Genomic DNA, 20,810 nt, shown 5'->3' on the forward strand with positions numbered 1-20,810 from the left:
TCTTCTGCCATAACCCAAAGGAGCTTTTTCACTGATGTTGACATGAGGTTTTCATCGTCATGGCTGTTGCCTAGCTCATGGCTTGGGATTCAGGCATCAAAATTTTCAAGAGGGAAAAAATACTTGGTGGGGAGGTTCTGTTTTCAAGTCCTGGTACCCCTTTGCATGATGTAACTGAAAGAGTAGCAATTGAAAACTAAGCCAATTAGGTCTCTTGGCTTTGCTGCAAACACTGGTTTTGTGTTTAACCTATGATCTCTGGTTTATGAAACTACAGGATTTCCTGCTTGTCCATAAATCCGGTCCCTTTCTGTTTGGTTTTTTTTTTTTTTTTTTTTTTTTTGAGCTCCTTCATACTGCAATAAGGAAACAAGTTGTAACAATTTTTTCCCAAATCAGTACTCCATCCTTGAAATTATTAGGCACTTCCTCTGTCTTTACCACCCTTGGAATTGCAGTGGCAGAAAGAAAGTCTATTTTTACGGAATGGTCACTCCAGGTCACAGTGTAGGATGTTTGTACAGGCTGCAGATGCGATCCATTTGGCTCAGCTGAGCCAGCTGAAGTACAGGGCCGGTTTTGTTGCCTCGGGAGCATGAGACTGCTGCCTGTACTTCTGCCTGCTCATTTTAGCTGTGCTCAGAGCACAAAGCCCTGGGATACAAACGGTGTTTCTGCAAGGGTGCCTCTGAGCAGAGGAAAGAGAATCTTCTACTGCTGGAACATGCTTATTGAATTACTGTTCTCTATGAAGAGGTGTGGAAGGTAGCATGTCAGGTTGTAGAATAACACTAACAATGGAAATTCACTTCAAAGTAGCTTTGAATATGAAAAGAAAGCAAAACCACTTTTAAACCAAGCCATCTTTCATTTTATACTTTATGTGCTTCAGGAAAGCTACTACACAAATCTGTCTGAGATCTTTAACATGCTGGAAGTTATACTCCCAGTTATAAACCTGCTATCTTTCAAATCATAGACTCCAGAAGGTGCCTAGAAAGCAAAAAATGGAATATTTTCTGTATCTTGAAGTGAAACAATAGTGATTTTTTTGTATTATTGGACAGTCTGGTGGTTAAAAGAAAAACAGCATCGCAACAAGAAACTAACTCCTTGTAATTTTTCCTTCCCTGTTTGGACGTGCTGTGTATGATTTTAAAGCTGCATTCTGCTGGTATATAGAGAACTTAGATTGCCGTGATGGCAAGCATGAAGATGTTGTGAAAGAGATTTGTGTCATTGCACATTTTAGGGGCGACAGAGGAAATGACCTTTACATGATTTGCAAGTGTGGCTTGGGTGTTCTTTAGCCTCACTTTCTGAGGAAATGGAGCTGATGCATTTGCCAAGCCAGCCAGAGTGACTTCTTTATTTCCATACCTTGTTAACACTTGGACAATTTAAACTAATTTGTTGGGAAGACAGAGGCATTGTATGCAATTATTTTCTAATTAATTTTGTACGCATAAATTGCTGGGTAGAGGGGAAGATGCCCTACAGTGAAAGGGAGACTGCAGTGTGATATCAGTGCTTATTACACATCAAAGAATCCTTGGAGGTGTACATCCTGAGAGTAGAAATTCCAAGAAGTTGGGATCATTGTGTTTGCTGCTCTTGGAACTCCTGGTTTCTTTGAAATGGTGGATATTTGCTATGAGCCACTAGCAGGATGACATAACGGGATGAAAGTCTGGGGAAGCAGCCAAAAGCATGCAATAGGTAGGTCTGCTGCCTGAGCTCATTCTGCCACATGTGAGTAGAAGGGCATTATTTAGAACTAATGTCAATGCTGAATTGACTCCTTGGTTCTTGTTTCATGTAAAAGGGAGTTTAAAGCCTAGGAAAAGTTGCATTCATAGTTGTTGGGGAAACTTGGATGATATCATTATACTCGTGTGGTTGGCTGTGACACTGCTCATGTTCTTAACTCTTGTCTTTATTCCAGTAATATGTCTGATGCTCTCGCAAATGCAGTGTGTGAACGCTGCCAGGCTCGATTTGATCCTGCAGAGAAGATTGTCAACAGCAATGGGGAACTCTATCATGAAAACTGCTTTGTCTGTGCTCAGTGTTTCCGTCAGTTCCCGGATGGACTTTTTTATGAGGTGAGGTCACATACTGTATGTAAGAGAAGAGAAACAGCTCTATTAAAATACAAGGAATTAGATGAAAATTCTGTCCAAGATATGAATTTACATCTTTCTGACATGTCGAATTTCTTAGTCCTAAACCTTTGTTGCTATTTTTGGAGGGGATTTGGACCTAATTTCCCTGCTTTTTAATTCTTACACATTCCTTCCTATACATCAGTAACAACAAAAACTGTGTGCTTGCTCTTTGGGTAAGAGGAATTTCAAATGAAAATCGAAAATATATCTTAACATTTCATAAGGCAAAAGTGATTTTTTTGGTCTTTATTTTTAGACGTTTTGTACCCAACCTTTCCAATTAAGCAACCAAAATTGGTGGAACTATTGAAAAACAAGGTTGAAGTGTTTTTACAGACCATGTGCAAGCACTCATTTTGAATAACACATTGGTTTAAATATGCTGCATTCTTAATTTGCCTTGAGTTTTAACCTCATGTAGGAGGAGTAGTTCTGAATTACATGAGTAATAAAAAATAAAGCAATAATGAAATTAAAGTCAACTATAGGAAAAGAGCTTTGGAAACTTCAAGATTTTTACCGTCTTGCAGTAGCACTGCTGTTAATTTAGCAAATTGACCACAAGGCCAAAGCCATATCTGGGTATATCCTTATGGAAAATCCTTAGGAGTTTAAGAACAGGGAAGGTGGGGCTAGAACTGCAAAATTTGACTAACCTTGACTTGGTCATTTCAATGGAAATTCATGCTGAACTGTCAAGACAAGAAGGTAGTTCGGTTACTCATGAGGGCTCCTTCTCTCTTGTTTTGTTCCCAGTTTGAAGGTCGGAAGTACTGTGAACATGACTTTCAGATGCTGTTTGCTCCTTGCTGTGGGGAATGTGGTAAGATGTGGTGCATGTCAATACTGTGGGGTAACAGCTAGGGGGCTGTGAAAACCTCCCACCGTTGCAGAGGTTATTTTAAGGAGCTCTGGAGGGAAACAGAGATACCAGCAGTGCTTTGGGGTATCCTGGTTGTGGGAGTAGTTGTTTTGTTTGTGGGGTTTTTGTTTTGGTTTGTGTTGGTATTTTTCAAAGTTAGACTCTACTAGTTCTTGTGAAATTGAAGTGGAAGGATTATAAAGGGCAGTAGACTTTCAATAAGACTGTTTTCTGCATTTATCTCAAGGTGTTGCTTTCCTTTTGCAGGTGAGTTCATTATTGGGCGTGTTATCAAGGCAATGAACAACAACTGGCACCCAGAATGTTTCCGCTGTGAGCTCTGCGATATAGCACTTGCTGACCTGGGTTTTGTGAGGAATGCTGGCAGGTAAGACAGGACAGGAGCTCTGAAAGCTTTATCAGTATGTTATTGATACGATGGTGAGATGTTGAGGATGGTCAGTTAGTTGTACACTGGGAAGTAAAGCTTTAAAAGGTACAGAAGAAGCTTGAAGGAATAGCCTCTTAGGAGATGGGAAATGAAGAACAGTGTTCTTCATCCAGTGAAACATGTAGAAAGCAAAAACCTCAAATTTTATTAGATAATGCATGGGTTCTGGAAAAGAAAGGGATTTCAGTCAAAAGGCTAAATAGCAAGTGAGTAAAAGGAATTGTGTGATCCTGGGGAGGCTATTTACCAAGTAAACTGCTGAACAGGAAATCAAGTATAGCAAAAGAGTAATAGAGTAACATGAGGATTACAGGAAAGCCTGTTCCCCTGGTTTTCTGAAATAATTCATTTTATATATGGAAATATAAAAATGAGTCTTAAAGGTTGATTAATGCATTTAATTAAGAAATAAGAAATAAAAAAAAACATTAAAGGGCACTTGTACAAAAGCATACCATGATAAGAAAATAAAACAGTCCAGCAGTTAGCAGACACTGTTGCTCAATTCAGTTACTTCCAGGCTTTCATACGTCTTGAGCAAAGTCTAGTAGTTTTCTAAAGATTATATTGTCACTAACTAGATGGTGAAAAAGGGAAAGAAGGGCTATACACGTGCACCCTGTCCAGCAGGGAGTCCTCTCAACTCTCTTCTCTTCCATCCTTCATGCAACTTCTTTGCATTAGTTTCTGGAGCTGGGTATAACTGGTTTTCTTATGACACCTAAGCTTGTTAGAATGGGCTGTTGTGATAGCACCTAGGGTGTTTTGGGAAGGCAGCCAGGATTGAAGGAGTTCAAGCAAGATAAAGCATATTTGATTTCATTGTTTGTGGACCTAATCTAAACTGGTAAGGAGTTCCTTCCCAAGAGCATTGAAAAGGGATATGCAAATATATGTATCTGCACATAAAAAGTATAAATCACATTATTTCCTTTAATATTTATCTCCATAGCATATAAGCTGTCTTCTAGGAAATAATATTCGAAACTCTTAGGTACTTTTTCCTGCTTCTCATTGTACCTGGTCTTCCCTGGTGTGCCTGTCATTTCCAGGCATATTCCACTGGATACAACGTGTATCAGTGAGGCTAGTTAAGATAATCCCTACTTTATCTGTAGTGAGGGAATAGCCTTGCTAGAGAAGTCACCAAAAAAAGTTGTAAAACACCTCAAAGATACAAATCTCATCTGGGCAAAGTAGACTGAAGTCCTTCATATGCTTCCTACTCACTTTTGCCATTTGGTGTCGTATTTTTATAATTCAGTATGTGGTTAAGATGAATGCTGTATTCCTAAGCAGCTCTTTGCAGTTCTTTACTTTGAGGGTTACCCTTATATCTGATGTTTTGCTAGGAGCTACTTAAAAGAGGCAAAATACTAAAATTTGTCCAACTTCTGTCTGCAGCTTTTAGACAATGGCAGAGGGCAGATAGGAAAGGCAGTGTGAATTTTAGTGCTCAACTCCAGCTCTGAGTGCTGAGAAGTAAAAGACTTGTAAGTCCTGTCTTAATTCCAGTCCAGGTTGGGTGCAGTGCAGCATTTTGGTCTTTTTTTTTTTTTTTTTTTTTTGCTTTCCATCATTTAGTATCCATTTTCTTCATATGATGTTTAAGCACTTTGAATTCGGGGGCTTAAACACAGTGTGCAGGCAACCTATCATTTTATCAAGGCAGGTCTGTCACAGGAGTGTCTCAGGAGCTGGCACAGTATAAAATGTTAAAGTAGGCTGTATGCATTGTGCAGGGGAAGAGTTGTTATGAATGCTTTGGGAGTTAAGTTTGGTTTGGTTTTAAATATATCAGTTTAATAGCCTCTTTGCTTCCTTCCCTGTTCCTAAGTGTTCAGCCCTCAGTTTCACATCTTGGAAATCGGTAGAACTGTGCTTGTGTTTGCAGTTTCAGTAAGACAAGAACACACAACCTCTGTTGTCAGAGTGGTTCTTGCTAATTGCAATCCCATAAAAACAGAACTTCCCTCTTCAAGATGAGTTTGACTCCAGGTGTACTATCTCACTGCATATTTGCGCTCTCAGCTGGTTCTGTTGGAATAGAGCGTTCTTAAGTTGAAGCAGTGACAAGAGTCGTGTTCACAGTTCAGATTTAGCACTTAGTGAGCTTTCGTTTGTCTTACCCTCGTATGTTTGAGGCAACATTATGGTCTTTTTAACACAAAACAGATTGCACAAAGCCTCACGGAATTTCTCAGCTACAAAAAAATACATGACTGGGTCAAAGGCACCATTTAGACTTGTGAGGCAGGAAGTGATGCGGTTACTGAGGGCTAGAATACGCTGAGTTTCACAGGAAGTTTTGGTTCCATTGTAATGGAGAATGTAAATGTAGCGATTGACGTGATAAGGTACAAAGCAGACCAGAAAGATCAGCAGGACCATGATGATCATTTTGATAGCTTTTTCCTTCAGGTGTTTCTCCACTCTGTTCCCACTCTTCAGACTTCGGATGATCAATAAGTAGCAAGTCACTGTAGTAACAAACGGGAAGGTGAATGCCACTGCTAAGGACACAAGGGCATGACGTGATGCCTTTTCTCTGTAGAGCTGCAGGCAGACAGTTGTGTTTTTCATCGCAACTGTCTGCACACTGAGCAGCAGAGGTGCCATTGCAACCCCAACTATAACCCATAGGAAGGCACATGCCAAATGGGCGTAAAGGGACCTCCGGAGCTTGATGGACTTCACAGGGTGCACAATGGCTAGGAAGCGGTCAACACTGATACACATCAGGAAGTAGATACTGGCATACATGTTGAGGTAAAAAAGGAAGCCAGTGAGTCTGCATGGGATCTCACCAAATGGCCAGTGGTTACCAGAGAAATGGTACACCAGCCGGGTAGGAAGTACCAGCACAAAGGACAGGTCAGCCACAGCAAGATGCATCAGAAAGATGTTAGCAGGTGTGCCTGACTTCTGGTCTCGGATGAAGAGCCAAAGAGCGAGGGCATTGCCAGCAAAAGCCAGGATGAAGTCCAAGAAGTAAAAAGTTGCAAAAAGGATGTTCTCAAGGTGTGTCTCTTTGCCACATTGCTCTGAGGTTTCCAAAGAGAAATTTGATCGATTTGAGCAGTTGAAGAGTAGGTTTGAGGGATCTGCTGGACCATTCATTTTTCACAACAGTTTTGAAGGCAAAAAACAAAACCCTGCAAGAATTGAGACAGTATATTACAAAAGAGCCTGGTTTTGTGAAGAAAACCAGAAACAACCCCCCAGAACACACCCCAAAAACACACACATGGAAATAAGTGATGTCTACTGTTAGCTAATGCTGCTACTTAATATCACAGGCCAGTCTGAGTTGAAACCTAAGGGTTTAAATATTTAGTATTTAAATTCTGAATACCTCCTGCTTAGATGCATTTTCCAGACCTTTAATTCCTGTTGAAGGAACCCCAACAGAGAGCTGGCTATCTGATTATGAGCCTGTCTCCAACCTGGGCTGAGATGAGTTAAATAAGAGAGTAGTGCGATGCTTCTGTGTCTGGTTAATGAAAGACTGGAAGTGGGTGCTGTATGTCTGGCTAGAAAGCTTTTTCTATGTTTAATTTGAAAGCTTGATTCAGGCTAAAGAGCTCACAACGAGTCAGCTTTTCTGAGCACAGGTATCTGTTGTAAGGTGACCTAGCTTAGAATCTGTCCTGTTTCTACAAAAGCTGGAAGACAGGTCAGATATTGCTGTTATTAAAAAAGCCTGCAGGGTTCCTATTTGGCCTGCAGGCTTGTATTTAGGGCAATGCATCTTGTTCCAATGTAGGAAGAAACTTCAGATGAGTAGCAGCATCTCATTTGAACAGCTGAAAGCACTGAACTGATTCAAAAAAGATTATTAGTAATGCTCGTGCTGTTGAATACCATCCTTCCCTGAAGCTGATTCTTCTCCCAGCGTAACTCCTCTCTTCCTCCCTCAAAAGCCTGAACTCCACTCTAGCTTATTCAGGGCCTTTTCCAAGTAGCAGCTCAGTAAAACTGAGTCTCCCTGTTGTCTGCAGCCTCCTGAATAGCATCAACAGAAGGTGGTAAGATTTTCTGGATACCTGCCCATGGCTTTTTATACATTCCTCATCTGTAGGTATAGGTAGTGGAGAAATGCAGGCAGTCTGAGTTTCCAGCATTGTCTCTGTTTATGGGATTCGTCAGAGGTGTTACAGTATGTACAGCAGTACCTTCATTGTGCTTACCATTGCATTTTGTACCGGTTGACCATTTCTCCATGATATTGAATACATCTTTAAATATATCCATTTTCTTCAACTGAGATTAAATTTTAAGATGGTTCCTGACATTGTTAGGTCAAATTTTTAGTCTTGGGCAGAACCTGTACTACATGCTGAGATCTTACATCATAAGACAGTTGATCCAAGGCATTACACAACGCATCCAGCTTCCCAGCAGTACTGATTCTTCAGATGTCTAAAAATATTGGTGGCTAATTGAGAAACCAAAATGGGATTAAGGACAAACCCATCTATTGGAAAATGCGAACAAAATTCCAAGGTAATTGTCATCTTTTGTTTGGCTGCTGTCGCTTTCAGGTGGACAGAAAACTACAATAGCTGGAGATTAGTCTGCTGGACCACCTGTGTTTAGTTCACAGTTGAAGAGACAAAAGTCAACAGAAGGGAGACTGAATGAAATTCAGAAACTGAAATGTCTTCACATGGCCACAGAGGGTCCTTCTGACACCACACATTGCCTGGGTACCCTGCCTGTTTATGGCACAAAAGGACTCCAGGTTTGAGTGTATGGGTACTCACTGCCTGCTGCCAGCTTCTTTGTAATCCTAGAGATGGCAACAAATTATCATCTTATAATTACAAGTGCAGGGAAGACTATACAGCCCTTTTTCCGAGGGATGTTTTATCTATAAAAAATAGATGTGAAATCTTGCTTTCATATATAAAAGGAAAATGCCCTGCTGCAGTTTTCCATGTGAATTTCTTTGGTTTGCAGAGGAGCCTGCATTTTTTGTTTGTAGTGTTTATTTGTCCCTTGCAAAGTAAAACATGCAAGTGTTTTTGAACACAAGACTTTGAGGTTTGTATGTGGTAGTAATACACAAGTAAGTATGTGACAGTATGTGTGTCACATACTCAAATGCTTGTCCTCCCTGGATGGAATTACTTTAAATACGTATTTTTGTCTTGCATGCCGAAGCAGAAATACAATGAGGCCATGCCTTTTTACTGGCTGTTAATTTACACTGGTACCTCTCACCTGATGTTCTGGCAGCGTAGCCTCTTTTTTTTTGTGTCAGGCGCTTGGTTTGAACATGCTTTTTGTCTGTGAAAAATGCAATCAGGTGATACATAGACACCTGTCAGTGCTCGATGGTCTGATGGATCTATATGTGATGGTGACATTGATAATGCAGTAAATACTTGCTCGCACCAGCTGAAAAGGCAGAAGCGAGGGTTGTCTAACAGAGCAAATAAGGATGTCTCTTAAGGATAATGATTTAAATGTCTTCAGGAAGTGAAGCAGTAAGCAGACATTTTCTGTCTTTACAAGCTAAATACTAGGGGTTTAGCAGCATGATACATTAAACTGTTTGAGCTCATTTCATGAGGAGGATCTCTGGGATAGACTTGGAATAGCCAAGACTTAAAGGCTGAGAGTTCTGTCCCCACTGACAGCAGTTTAGAGTCTGCCATTGATACCTGTCTAGACCTATTGAAAGTCCTTTGCTATTGCCTACAGTTCCATTTCCATTTTGCCTGGGTTTATCCCATCAATTTAAAACGTATGTGTTTAATGTCTAGGTTTTTTCTTTCTTTTTGGTTTGTTATGCTTACCAAAAAGCACTCAGAGTCTTAGAAAGCTTCTTGTACTAGTCTGTGTGAATGCTAAGAGCAAACTAGAAACCTTTCCAAATGACCTAGAATGTGTAGTTTGTGCTGATCTATATGGTGCAAGAGGCTTTGACTCCACAGACAGAAAACTCCTTTAGGGATCTGGCTCACTGTCCAATAATTTCCACTTGGATTGCTCTTTTGGTGTTCTGTGAGTATTTAGTGATTTACATATTGCTAAACAGAGCACTGTTCTGGAATGATCCATTATCCCAGGCCTCCCAGGGCTGAGCTATAATGTGGTTGTCACTGCTCATTTGAAATGACCGTATTTTGTGCCCTGTTTCTCTTCTGCTCAGAAGCCAGCAAGATAACAACCCACCAGGCTGTCAGTACAAACACAGTCTGATCACTCTTTCAGCAGATGCTCTATGTATCATGAATGAAACAATTAATAAGGCAGAAGAAATACTGAGCTCATCATAAGTTAACTACCTGGCTAGTTTGGAGCGTTTGTTATAATGCCCACTGCAGATAAATTTGAACTATATGTTAGGGTTTGTAGTGGATCTTAGAAATACCTGTACTTGCTCTCAGCCTGAGCAGTATCTGGTTTGGGGTGATGCTAGTTTGGGGGGGTTTATGATTATTTTGTAGTATTTTATGATTATGGTTGTAGCGTCTTTGTCAAATGGCTTTCACTGTAAGTGCTCATTGAAGAGTCTGCTTCTGACTGTGATTCTCCTGAAAAGTCACTCCTTCCCACCCTTCAGCTGAAGTGCTTGTTTCTGTGAGCATCAAGGCAGTGTCAGAGAGCACTGGATGTGCCGTACAGCTGTTAGCTTTCCTGGTACAAATGGATGTACCTTAGGTCCAGAAGTAGCTAAAACAACAAGGACCTTTTATGGTTTGGAGCAGTTATGTAAAGCAGAGTGAGGAAATTATTCTTTGAAGTTCAAAAACGTTGCCATTTCTTAGTTTCAGACATTTCCAGTACATTCATCCACCTCTGCATGTGTCTTTCCATCTCACTGATACCAGCTAAAAGTAATGCTGTTAGGAAAGCTCTTTCATTATTCTGCTAACAGAAGTTTGTCTCTTACCTCTTTATCGTGCAGTCCTATGGGTGAAGTGTAGGGTCCTTTTGGGGAAAATCTGAAGGAACTGATGACAGCAAGCCAAGTAGAAGCAGCAATAGTGAAACAAGATGATCCCAAAAGAGCACACAGTTGCAGTGTTGCTGAGGGTGGAGAGGGGAGCCCCTCTATATAGCGTCCTTCTAGCTCTGATAGCGCATTATCAGCTCAGTCACACAACAGAGCAGAGGAGAGGATGCCCCAGCACTGAAGAGAAGTCTTCATCCCAGCTGAGCTCTTGGCACTGGGGTTGCTGCTGCTGTTATAGATATGAATATACTGTATGAATATTCCAGTGTTCATGGTGCTACTAAAAGCTGCTACTGAGCTCCCAGCCGTGAACACAGACTTCTTGGAGTCCCTGATTATTTTAGGAGGGTGGAGAGTAGCATTGTTTGGGGGAAGTCTGGTATTAATAGACACAACAGGACATTTCAGAATGGGATAATTCCATCATGGTGGGAGTGGGGAGGGGGAGAGGGAGAGGGGTGGCTGCTATGGTAACAGCTTAGCCTGTCCAACACTTCCCTTCACTTGCAATAGAGGAGGGTCTATGAGACAGCAGAGAGGGTTTGTGTGCGGGGAGGGGTTGATAATGGTTTATCAGTGCAAATGGCTGAAGGCATCTTATTGAGCTGAATGAGAGGGGTCTCTTTCAGGACACTTGCTTCAGGGTCCCTATGTCCTGCCCTGTATAATTACTGTGCGTTTGACAGTGGCGAATAAAATTGATGCCTTTATGCTGAGATGAGCACAGCTGCATGTTTCCTTATAATGGGGTGCTGTCTGCTTTTGCTGGACTCCGTCTGGGCACACAGTAGTTCCAGCCCTGGAGAGAGACTCTTGCTGACAGGAGGATTCAGATTTGTAGAGAATAATAATGATACTTAGCACTTAGACAGGCGCCTGCCAGCTGAGGGTCATAAATGTTTGAGGTCTCACAACAACATCTGTGTTGTATTCTTATGCCCATTTTACAGATCTAAGGGTATGTGATTCATCACAGCAGAATTTTGGAAGGGCCCCTGCAAAGTTCCCACTACTTCAGCCATAAATCTACCCTTTCCATTTGAACTTTCCCTTTTGTCTGGTGCCTTTTGAGAATGACCTGTAAATCTCCGTGAGTGTTTCACATAGTGATGCACTGAAAGGAATTAAGCAGGCTCGTCTGTTTTGTGACAAAGAACCCCACAGAAGTCATTCCTCTGTCATCTTTATTTTATCATAAACTCTTCCCAGCCTGCAGCATTGCAGTTAGAGGGGTGGCTAATAGGTGAGTAAACTGAACAGCTTCTCCTCAGAGCTCCTAAATATTGAGCTAAAACTGGTGGATTCCATTAGCTTACAGAAGTTTTTTATGCCTTTGCCCTTTTTCTACCATAAATTTGGCTTATCTACCCGTTCAAGGTTGCACTTGTAATACACTCTAGAACAAGTGGTAGGAACACAGTTACATTTATTGCATAAAATTGCAAAACTGCCATCAGTTCATCATTTTCTTTGGCTTAGGAATAAAATGAATTTGTAGGCAGAAGACCTTACACTCAATGGTCTCTTATTTGTCCTAGCTATTGAAAACTAAGGAATCTAGCCATGGTAAAGGCATTCAAGCAATGTTGTTTTGGTTTAATATTTTTTACTCTTTCACAGTGCTGTAATGCCTCTGTTATGGCTGGATCCCATAGTTCATAATAGGGAGAGGATGTTGCCACCTTTCCTTGCCCACCTCTCAGAAAAGATATAGAAGAACTGGAAAGGATACCTAGAAGAATGACAGGTGATATTCCTTACGGGATATAAATCAGTGAATGTTGGAAGAGTATTCTAAGGAAATGCATGCTCCATCCACATGCTCTTTTCTGTACAGCTGGTGTGCATGACAGGCTACTAAACTGTTTAGTCTGACCTCAGAAGACACTCTGTTACATGAAGTACATCCTACAGCATACACTGTATGTTGTTTTAGGAAAAAGGATTTCTTAATATTTTCTTTTCCTTACTGTGTCCAACCAGGCATCTGTGCAGGCCATGCCATAACCGTGAAAAAGCTAAGGGACTGGGCAAATACATCTGTCAGAAGTGCCACCTGATAATTGAGGAGCAGCCTCTGATGTTTCGGAATGATTCCTACCATCCGGATCATTTCAACTGCACTCACTGTGGGTATGTTCTCATAGCCTAAACGGACTAAAAAGGAGAGAGACAAACAGTAAGTGCAGTCCTTTCCAAGTCCTCAACTTCGCTGTTTCAACAGAAATTGCATGAGGAGAAATCAAAAGGAATTTGGAAAGCCTACAGAGACTTCAGTTTTATTTTGCCATTCATTGTTCTTCTCTTCTCAAATTGAGTGATGCTCTTTTGTACTGAAAATGGAACTATTTCCTTGGTTTAAACTTACCTGAAAGGCTGTGTGCAGATTGCAGTAATGGTGTTTTCCAAAGGCAGCTGTGGACAGGCTATTCAAAATAGTTTCCCTTTGCATTCCTGGGTAGAAAAAAAAGGATGACTTGGTGAGCTGTGTCAGTCTTCTGGTGCTGTCTATCACAGTGCTGATACCTGTCTGACCTGAATTACTTAACGATGAAGGCAGTATAATTGGGGCACAGTACTGCCCTTATTGGCTGTCAGTGCTGAAGAATAAAGTAAATGGCTCAGTGCTGAGCACTACTAAGATAGTCCTTGTACCTGAACTATCCCGTTCACTTGAGTCTTTGCACGATACATCATTATTCCACATAAGTGTACCTCGTATTTCTGCCAGAGTATCTACCTGAAGACATGATATTCCATGTGTATTCCCTTGTCTGGCAAACTGAGAAAACAGTTTTAGAAAGATGAGTTGACAATAACTGTGTTTCAGTAGCTTAATTTACTGTGTCTGCATTTGTAGCATGAATATTTCCATGGCCTAGGGTTAACTTTAAAGCTTAGTCTTTCAAAACTTCATGTTGCACATTAAAGAGCTTCCCTTGGTGTTCTTACTTCGGTGCCATGTTTGTGTTTTCAGGAAGGAGCTGACTGCTGAGGCCCGGGAGCTGAAGGGAGAACTGTACTGCCTGCCCTGCCACGACAAGATGGGAATCCCGATCTGTGGAGCCTGCCGCAGGCCCATTGAGGGACGAGTGGTCAATGCCCTGGGAAAGCAATGGCATGTTGAGGTGAGGCCTCTCTGGAGCTGAAATTTCCTTCAGGAGACATTTTGGAAGAGAAGCCACCCCTGTAGCCCCCCCACTACCAAAACCTAGCCATGCAAATCCAGTACACCAGCCTCTGCTTACTAATAAATTTACCTCTTTATTATGATGTACATGGATCTGTCCTCTCCAACCCCAGTTAACAGGTTCATAACAGTATTAAGATTTGTAATTTGGCAGAGCCAGTGCAATTCTTGCTTTTTAAGCCTTTTCAGCTCATTCTTTCTGTAACTTTCAGCAGTCATCATAGCTTGTTCTGAAGTTTTTTAATGGCTAATGTTTTTCATGATTTAAGCCTCCTAGAGCTCAAACTGGGATGCTGCTGATTTGAAGTACATTCATATCAACCACGTTTCATGTTCCTGTTTCTCCTCTCTGACACGAACAAGATAATAGTCCGCAAGTCTATTAGTAAAAAGACAGAATGATTGCTATTTCATCAGGTCTTCTACTGATCTGTAATACGATTCTTAATTGCTATAGTAGACTAAGTATTTCCTCTTTTCTTTTGCTTCTATAAAGATTTTCTTATCTGAGTATTGTTAGAACATAAAGGGGTAACAGTTTTAAACTAAAACAGTGTAGATTTAAATGAGATATTAGAAAGAAATTCTTCATTATTAAGGTGCTGAGGTGCTGGCACAGGTTGCCCAGAGAAGCTGTGGCTGCCCCATACCTGGCAGTGTTCAAGGCCAGATTGGATGGGGCTTGGAGCAACCTGCTCTAGTGAAAGGTGTCCCTGCCCGTGGCAGGGGGTTGGAACTGGATGAGCTTTAAGGTCCCTTCCAACCCAAACCAGTCTGGGATTCTGTGATCAGGTGTCTCATATTGAGCTGTGATTTGTAGCCATGCAGTTTTTTCCCTGCTGATGGAACAGTTGCTTTGCCTGCAGCTGAATGTCTTTTTTCATTTTACAGCATTTTGTTTGTGCCAAATGTGAGAAGCCATTCTTGGGTCACCGACATTATGAGAAGAAAGGACTGGCTTATTGTGAAACCCACTATAACCAGGTAAATTCTGCCATCTATCCTGTAGGTACTTGCTCTGACTGGTAAATGCATTTTACGTATGCAAAGTTCTGCAGATTTTGCATACTCTGAATGTGTAGAGGCAATGCGGTATTAAGAAGTTAGTGAGATTTAAGAGAAAAAATAGGTTTTCATGGTAGATGTGAAAAGTGATGCTGAGAACACAATAAAAATGTTGTGGGGATGTTAATTTTTCTTTGTGCCATTGACAGAATAAAACCACTGACCAAGGTTTGTGATTAAAATCCCTATAATTCTACTCCAAAACTGTCTGTGTGGTCTTTGATAATTACTTGCTTCTACGGGCCTAAGACAAATGTTGTACTGTCTAAAGCACAAGAAAAGTATGTTTCAAAAGACAATCAAATCCTGTTTTTTCCGTATGACTCTACTGAGCAGCTACGAGTTTGGTATTTTCTTCTGTCAGATAAATTAGTCTTATAAAAGTGTTACTCTTTTGAACGTAGCTCAAGGTTTTATTTTGATGATTGTAATTGAGCAACAGGAGATGTTTGTCTGCAGTAAGGATCATGCTCTGCTGATCCTTTTTTCTCCAAATTGCCACATTTACAGGAGTCTAAGATAATGTAACAGTGGTAGAGTGTGAGGCATCAACAAAAAAGGTTTTGTAGTATTTCGTGGTATGAGATCCAAAGGAACATAAACTGTTTGGCAAGTGTATGAGAAGTTACTCAGAAGATTTAAATTGGTATATCTGGGTGCTGCTGCGACTGGGAATTCTTTCATTGTTAGGATTTAATATTCACACCAGCTGTGTAATTTGGGGACCATGATAAGTCAGTAACATGAGTTCCTGTTGCTATTTCTTTTGCTGTGCAGCTCTTTGGAGATGTCTGCTACAACTGCAGCCACGTGATAGAGGGAGATGGTAAGATTTGTTCTCTCCTTGGTTTGGGTTGCTGTCCTTGTTCCATTTGTTAGTGCAGCTGTTGCAGTCCCACAGTTGCAAAGCACCAGTGTTTCTTTTCACATCTGGCCTCATTTGAATTTGGATACAAATCCAAATTCAAATAATTCAGCAATTTCCTCTTATTTTGTGCTTTTGCAGTGGTATCAGCTCTTAACAAGGCCTGGTGTGTGAACTGCTTCTCCTGCTCCACCTGCAACATCAAGCTTACACTGAAGTAAGTCAGTGTGTACATTTTGGACCATATGAGACATTTGCTTCTAAGGCAAGGTATCAGCTTGGGGGAGCCATGAGCCAGTGCCTCTGAGAGGGGCAATATACCTTTGCTATGGGGGAGTGGGTGCTTGTAATTCCACTGATTTCAGAACTCAAAAGGAGCTGGGACTCAGCATCCTCCCTAAAATATTTTCCTTCTGTCCTATAAGAAGATTGTATAAGAGGAGAACTCATTCAACAGTACAGAAAGAAGGCTCTGAACTTCAAGTAACTGTTTGTCCTGAAATACGTGCAGCCTCCATGTCTCCTTAGTCTGGATGCTCCCCTCAGTGATGTTATTTGCAATTACATAAATTACTTTGAAAGAAAATGTGATGCTAGTAACTTCAAATATGGAGAACAGGAACAGAAAACAAAGCAGTCCTACATTTTTCCTTTCTCAGGTTCAAACCCTCAGCCTGCTATGTTGGGTTGACCCCACTGGCCTTGTACATGAAGGAGCTCTAATTCATCACTAAGAGGACCTTTGAAGTGATGCTTCCATGCTGTGATAACAAAACTACTATTCTAGACTGCTGCATACAAATATATAGCAAAATCTTGCTCCTTATTTAACTAGTAATACTGAAGATGCTAGTTCCCTGATAAGAAACCAATCTCTGTACTTACGTGACCAGATGAGGAAGTGAGTTGTTTCATACATGCAGTAGAATAAAAGCAACAGCATTTACAGAGATGCATGGAGACTTGATTTAGTGAAGCATGCAGTTTGCAAATAGTGTTTTAATAGCCTGTTGTTCTTTGTGTTAAAGGAATAAGTTTGTGGAGTTTGACATGAAGCCTGTATGCAAGAAGTGCTATGAGAAATTCCCTCTGGAACTGAAGAAACGCCTGAAGAAATTGTCAGAGCTGACATCCAAGAAGGCACAACCGAAAGCTCTGGATTTAAACTCTGCTTAAACAGGTCTGTCAGTCTACTGACTGCACTCTTACAGTCATAAGCTGCTGTGAGCAGCAGCTGTTGATTACAGAGGCAATTACTAACAAGTGAAACCAAAGATAAGTAGTACCTTCCCCTTCTTCTGGTAATGTAGCTTTCATCTTGACTATCCCTTTTCTCAAGCAGTTATCTATTAACACTGGCAGAAAGAAAAATCTGATTTCTGCTTGAGCAGTTTACAGGCCGGTTATTAATTTTCTAATAACAACTTATTCTGCCTTGTGAATTGTATGCAGTCTTTCCTTCCTCAGCTGAACTGTAGTTCTCTCTCCAGTCCTCCATAGTCTAAGGAATCTAGAAACAGCGATTAAGTGTAGGGATGGAAGAAATGTATGATTTGCTGTTTTTCGGTTGAAGTATAAACATTTCTAACCCTGGGTGAAGACATTTAACATGTAGACAAATATTCTGAAAGCTGTCACTTTTTGCTACATGCAAAATGTTCTGATTTTTTTCCAGATTCCTACTGAGCATATATGGATGCTCTGCAGTCGTTCTAGTTTTCAGGTTTACTGGGAAAGCTCAGGAGCCAATAGTTATGGCATCTATGCTGCTCACTTGTTTGACTTAGGTCCAGTATTAAGGCAGCTGAAGAAGTTTGCTTTGCTGCTTCCCTGCTCAGTACTAAGGAGATCTCAATTGTCAAGGCCTTACCAGCCTCTCCAGGATGGTTGGGCTCTCCTTAATGAGGAGGTTGCTATGGCAAAAGAAAGATTTTGTTAGAAAGTGACACTATAAATTTTCTTCATTTGTTATCTACTACTACACGGGAGGTTCTAATGGTCAACATGAAGTATGTCCTATCCACTGGCACAGCTGACATTTCTTGAGGCAGTGTGGCTGGAGCCTTGGTTATTCACTTGCATGATGAAATCAAATTGATAATATGGTGCCAAGTTAAGCACTTCAATTTCCCTGTCCTTCTCACTTCATTTGAAATATGAGTGCGCACTTGTTGGTCATGCTTCAGAGAGCCTAATTACATTAAGGGGTATCTGATATTTATGGCTTATAGCAAATATGGTCTTATGCAGGAAAAAAAAAAGCAGGACATATTTCTCTTAATAAGTTCACCCAAATAAGAGTTTCCTATCGCCTTTCTTATTAACACCTGAGTTTACTTAAAGAGAGGACCTCAGACATGAATCTGTACATCTTAACCTATAGTTCTGCTCTGTAGTTTTGCCTATTCACTAGTGAAGTTTCACTGATCCTGTCTCTGCTATAAAAATTGTGAAATTTACTGGGTTTGAACATTCTTGAGATTTTTTCAGGGGTGAGCCATCAGCAGTGCTGTTCCTGAGGTCACTTGGGTGTTCTATAATCATGGGGAGCTTCTGAGACCTCTGTAGGTGTCCTCCGTAGTTCCTTGTCCTGAACTAAGCAGAGCAGCCTGAACAGTTGGAGACTCTGCCTGCCCTTTTACAAGGTCAGCAGGATGAAAGGCACTGGAGGACTGCTGTCCCTTGTATGATGTAAGTCTTCCAAAAAGCAGCTAGTTTAGTAGGTCAAATGAACACAACAGCTGGGCCTAGCCACCACTCTGCAGTCCCAAGAGAATTAGCTAGCAAGAAGTTAGAGCTTCCTCACTTCTTGCATGTGTGAGAAGCAACTAGATTGGGGCAATAATCTACCTTAAAATTGCCCTCACTGCCATCACACTTCGCTCAAAATAGATAGAAACTAGGTAATAGCTAAAGCATTGACAGGTGTTCACACATTTGCTGTAGCTACTACCCATGAAATTGCACCAGTGATATCACAGCAGTGGTGGGAAATCCTTGTTAACTCTGTGCAGGTAAGAATACCACATGTGGGACCATCTCTTAGATACTTAATGGCTTTGCTAATTCAGATTCCTTCAGCTGCTTTGCTTTTTGGTGCCATAAGCTACCATAAACTTTTAACTGGGATATACTGCATCTGCTATAACACTGATGAGGGGACAGGCCTAATCCTAACAGTAGAACTCTTTTCATCCTCTTCTGAACAATATGCACTGTAGCTTACAGTAATAGTAGCTGCTTTTGTCACTGCTTTAGGAGACCATGTGGCTAGTCGCTTTTCTCTCACCAGCCTTTAAATGCTCTGTAGTTAAGGGCACAAAGAGCAGCATGTCTTTTGGTGTGGTAGTATGTGGCCACTGCAAAGAATCTAGGTGCAGTTCGGTATGCTATGCAGACTCTCCTCAGCATGAAGCATTCAGGTCTGTTCCTATAACTTTAGTCACAGGGCATGTCTAATGCTAAAGCTGAGCAGCTGTTTATCTTCAGCCTCCTGGGAAGATGTGGATGAATACACAGCCAAATAGCTACTGGTAAATATGGAAAGATTATGTAACTAGCAGGCAATAGGTAATATTCTTTCAGTGGCCACTCTCAAGTTCAGCAATGGAAAATGCATGTATGTAGAGGTGAATGGAATTACTTTTGTACTGCAAGTAGAGTGTGCTCTCACTTTGTCTCATATTTGCAACTCAGACATAATAAGCTTCAGTGTTCAAAGTATAGCTGATACTGTCTTTGATGAGCTGTTCGGTTATCTAACATTTGGATTATGTCCTTATCTTTAGAGCATTTCCCAAATTACTGGGGGAAAAAAATCATCATACTCCCTGACCTCTGTATTAGCAGAGGGTGATGTTCTCATAGTATCTCTTAAATTGGTAATGTTTCACAGTTATTTTTCTTATACTTCTGCTGCCCATAGCCTACAATGTGCAGAGTTACAGGAGTGAGTATTACCGACATGTCTTTTGTGGAACAGTGGAATTGAAGGAGTAGGAAAAATAACTATAAATGGTTTAATAAATGTACCTTCTCCTACTTCAAGTCCACTTTTTAAAAACTAAGTAGAAGAAAACTAAGAAGACTTTTCCCTAATGTGTTGCTAGGATAACAGGTTTGTTGGTTGTTAGTTTGTTATTTGGTTGGTTTTGGGGTATTTTAAAAGTCAAGGTCTTGGTCAGAAACAAGCTGCATGTTTTTTTTCCATTGCTGTGAATAGACGTGCTGGCCAAATTCATCCTAAGTATCACACCACTGGAGAGTGTAGATTTATATCAAGGTTGAACTTGGCTCAGAAGTCTACACTTACCAAAAGCTGTTGTCTCATTATTTACATCTATAGTTTACATTCATATTTATACATACTGAATTAAAATCACTAATATTCACTGAGTACACTTGAAATGGTTTTGCTATTAGAAACCACGCTATGTGAAACTTGTTTGTATTCAAAGGGTATGTTAATCACAGTCTTTCTTTATGGCACCCAAATCTACTCTGTGGGGTTTCCATCCCGGTGTTTATTTTTACAGTAGTCTGTGCAATGTAGGCAAATACTGTTCAACCTTCTGTGCAGAGAGTTTCTAGATGGTGTGTGTTTTGTATTGTGATGTGACTGACACCTTTTTAAAAGTGGTTGAATGGTGAAGGAATAGGTTGCAGGCAAACATAATAAATGTGGTTGCACTAGTCTGTAAAGCACTGTTAAGTGCTGAGGATGGTATAGACCCAGTGAAAGAATTAGCAGCTACTTGCCTTGGTTCAGGCCTTGATGAGCAGTGTGGGTTCTGCACTGTGTGGAGCTCTCATTTTGTCACACATTGCCTGTGCTAACCAAAACATGTGATTGTGGATTCAAATGTTGTAACACTGTCCCTTTTTATGTTTCTATAATAAAGTTAACTGTAATACACTTTAAATCTTCACACCAAAAGAAACCAAATGTAAAAAAGTTGTGTATTGTACAGTGAAAGACAAGTCACATTTGGAATGCTGAGCCAGAGAGCACTACACACCCTGAGGAATGCTGGGGATTGCCCAGATCTGATGCACTGGTGTGGTGAACTCACGTTTTGGATCTCTGCTGCTTTTCCGGTGATGTGTTGGTTGATGGGGTATTAGGTTTTAGAGGCTGTGCTGTACAAATTGTGTTGTAGATGAGTATGATTCGTGTACATACAACAACTCGTGTTGTATGCTGCGTAGATTGGATGGTTTGATCGTTTACAGGCTGTAGCGG

At 40.8% G+C, this 20,810-nt stretch overlaps 2 protein-coding genes across 3 annotated transcripts in view; one reads left to right on the forward strand and one right to left on the reverse strand.

The window, feature by feature from the left end:
• Positions 1 to 20,490, forward strand: part of LIMS2 (LIM zinc finger domain containing 2) — a 31,670-nt gene extending 11,180 nt beyond the window's left edge. For both annotated transcript variants that reach the window (XM_065675547.1, XM_065675546.1), the window contains exons 2-10: positions 1,946 to 2,105; positions 2,925 to 2,991; positions 3,298 to 3,418; positions 12,432 to 12,581; positions 13,426 to 13,576; positions 14,530 to 14,622; positions 15,481 to 15,529; positions 15,710 to 15,785; positions 16,597 to 20,490. In XM_065675547.1, coding sequence (XP_065531619.1) covers positions 1,946 to 2,105; positions 2,925 to 2,991; positions 3,298 to 3,418; positions 12,432 to 12,581; positions 13,426 to 13,576; positions 14,530 to 14,622; positions 15,481 to 15,529; positions 15,710 to 15,785; positions 16,597 to 16,744 — 1,015 coding nt within the window. In that variant the 3' untranslated portion in view covers positions 16,745 to 20,490. The remainder of the gene's footprint in view (positions 1 to 1,945; positions 2,106 to 2,924; positions 2,992 to 3,297; positions 3,419 to 12,431; positions 12,582 to 13,425; positions 13,577 to 14,529; positions 14,623 to 15,480; positions 15,530 to 15,709; positions 15,786 to 16,596) is intronic.
• Positions 3,921 to 10,608, reverse strand: GPR17 (G protein-coupled receptor 17). Its single transcript, XM_065672705.1, has 2 exons — positions 10,386 to 10,608; positions 3,921 to 6,636 (listed from the first exon to the last, which is right to left on the reverse strand). The coding sequence occupies exon 2, from the start codon at positions 6,599 to 6,601 to the stop codon at positions 5,567 to 5,569; it is 1,035 nt and encodes a 344-aa protein (XP_065528777.1). The 5' UTR covers positions 6,602 to 6,636; positions 10,386 to 10,608; the 3' UTR covers positions 3,921 to 5,566.
• Positions 20,491 to 20,810: the final 320 nt, after the last annotated feature.

The sequence above is a fragment of the Lathamus discolor genome, chromosome 3, assembly GCF_037157495.1.
Source record: "Lathamus discolor isolate bLatDis1 chromosome 3, bLatDis1.hap1, whole genome shotgun sequence".
Lineage (NCBI taxonomy): Eukaryota > Metazoa > Chordata > Aves > Psittaciformes > Psittacidae > Lathamus > Lathamus discolor.

Bases quoted from the DNA above. Each gene is read 5' to 3' on its own strand.
- GPR17 (XM_065672705.1), bottom strand. From the start codon at position 6,601: ATGAATGGTCCAGCAGATCCCTCAAACCTACTCTTCAACTGCTCAAAT.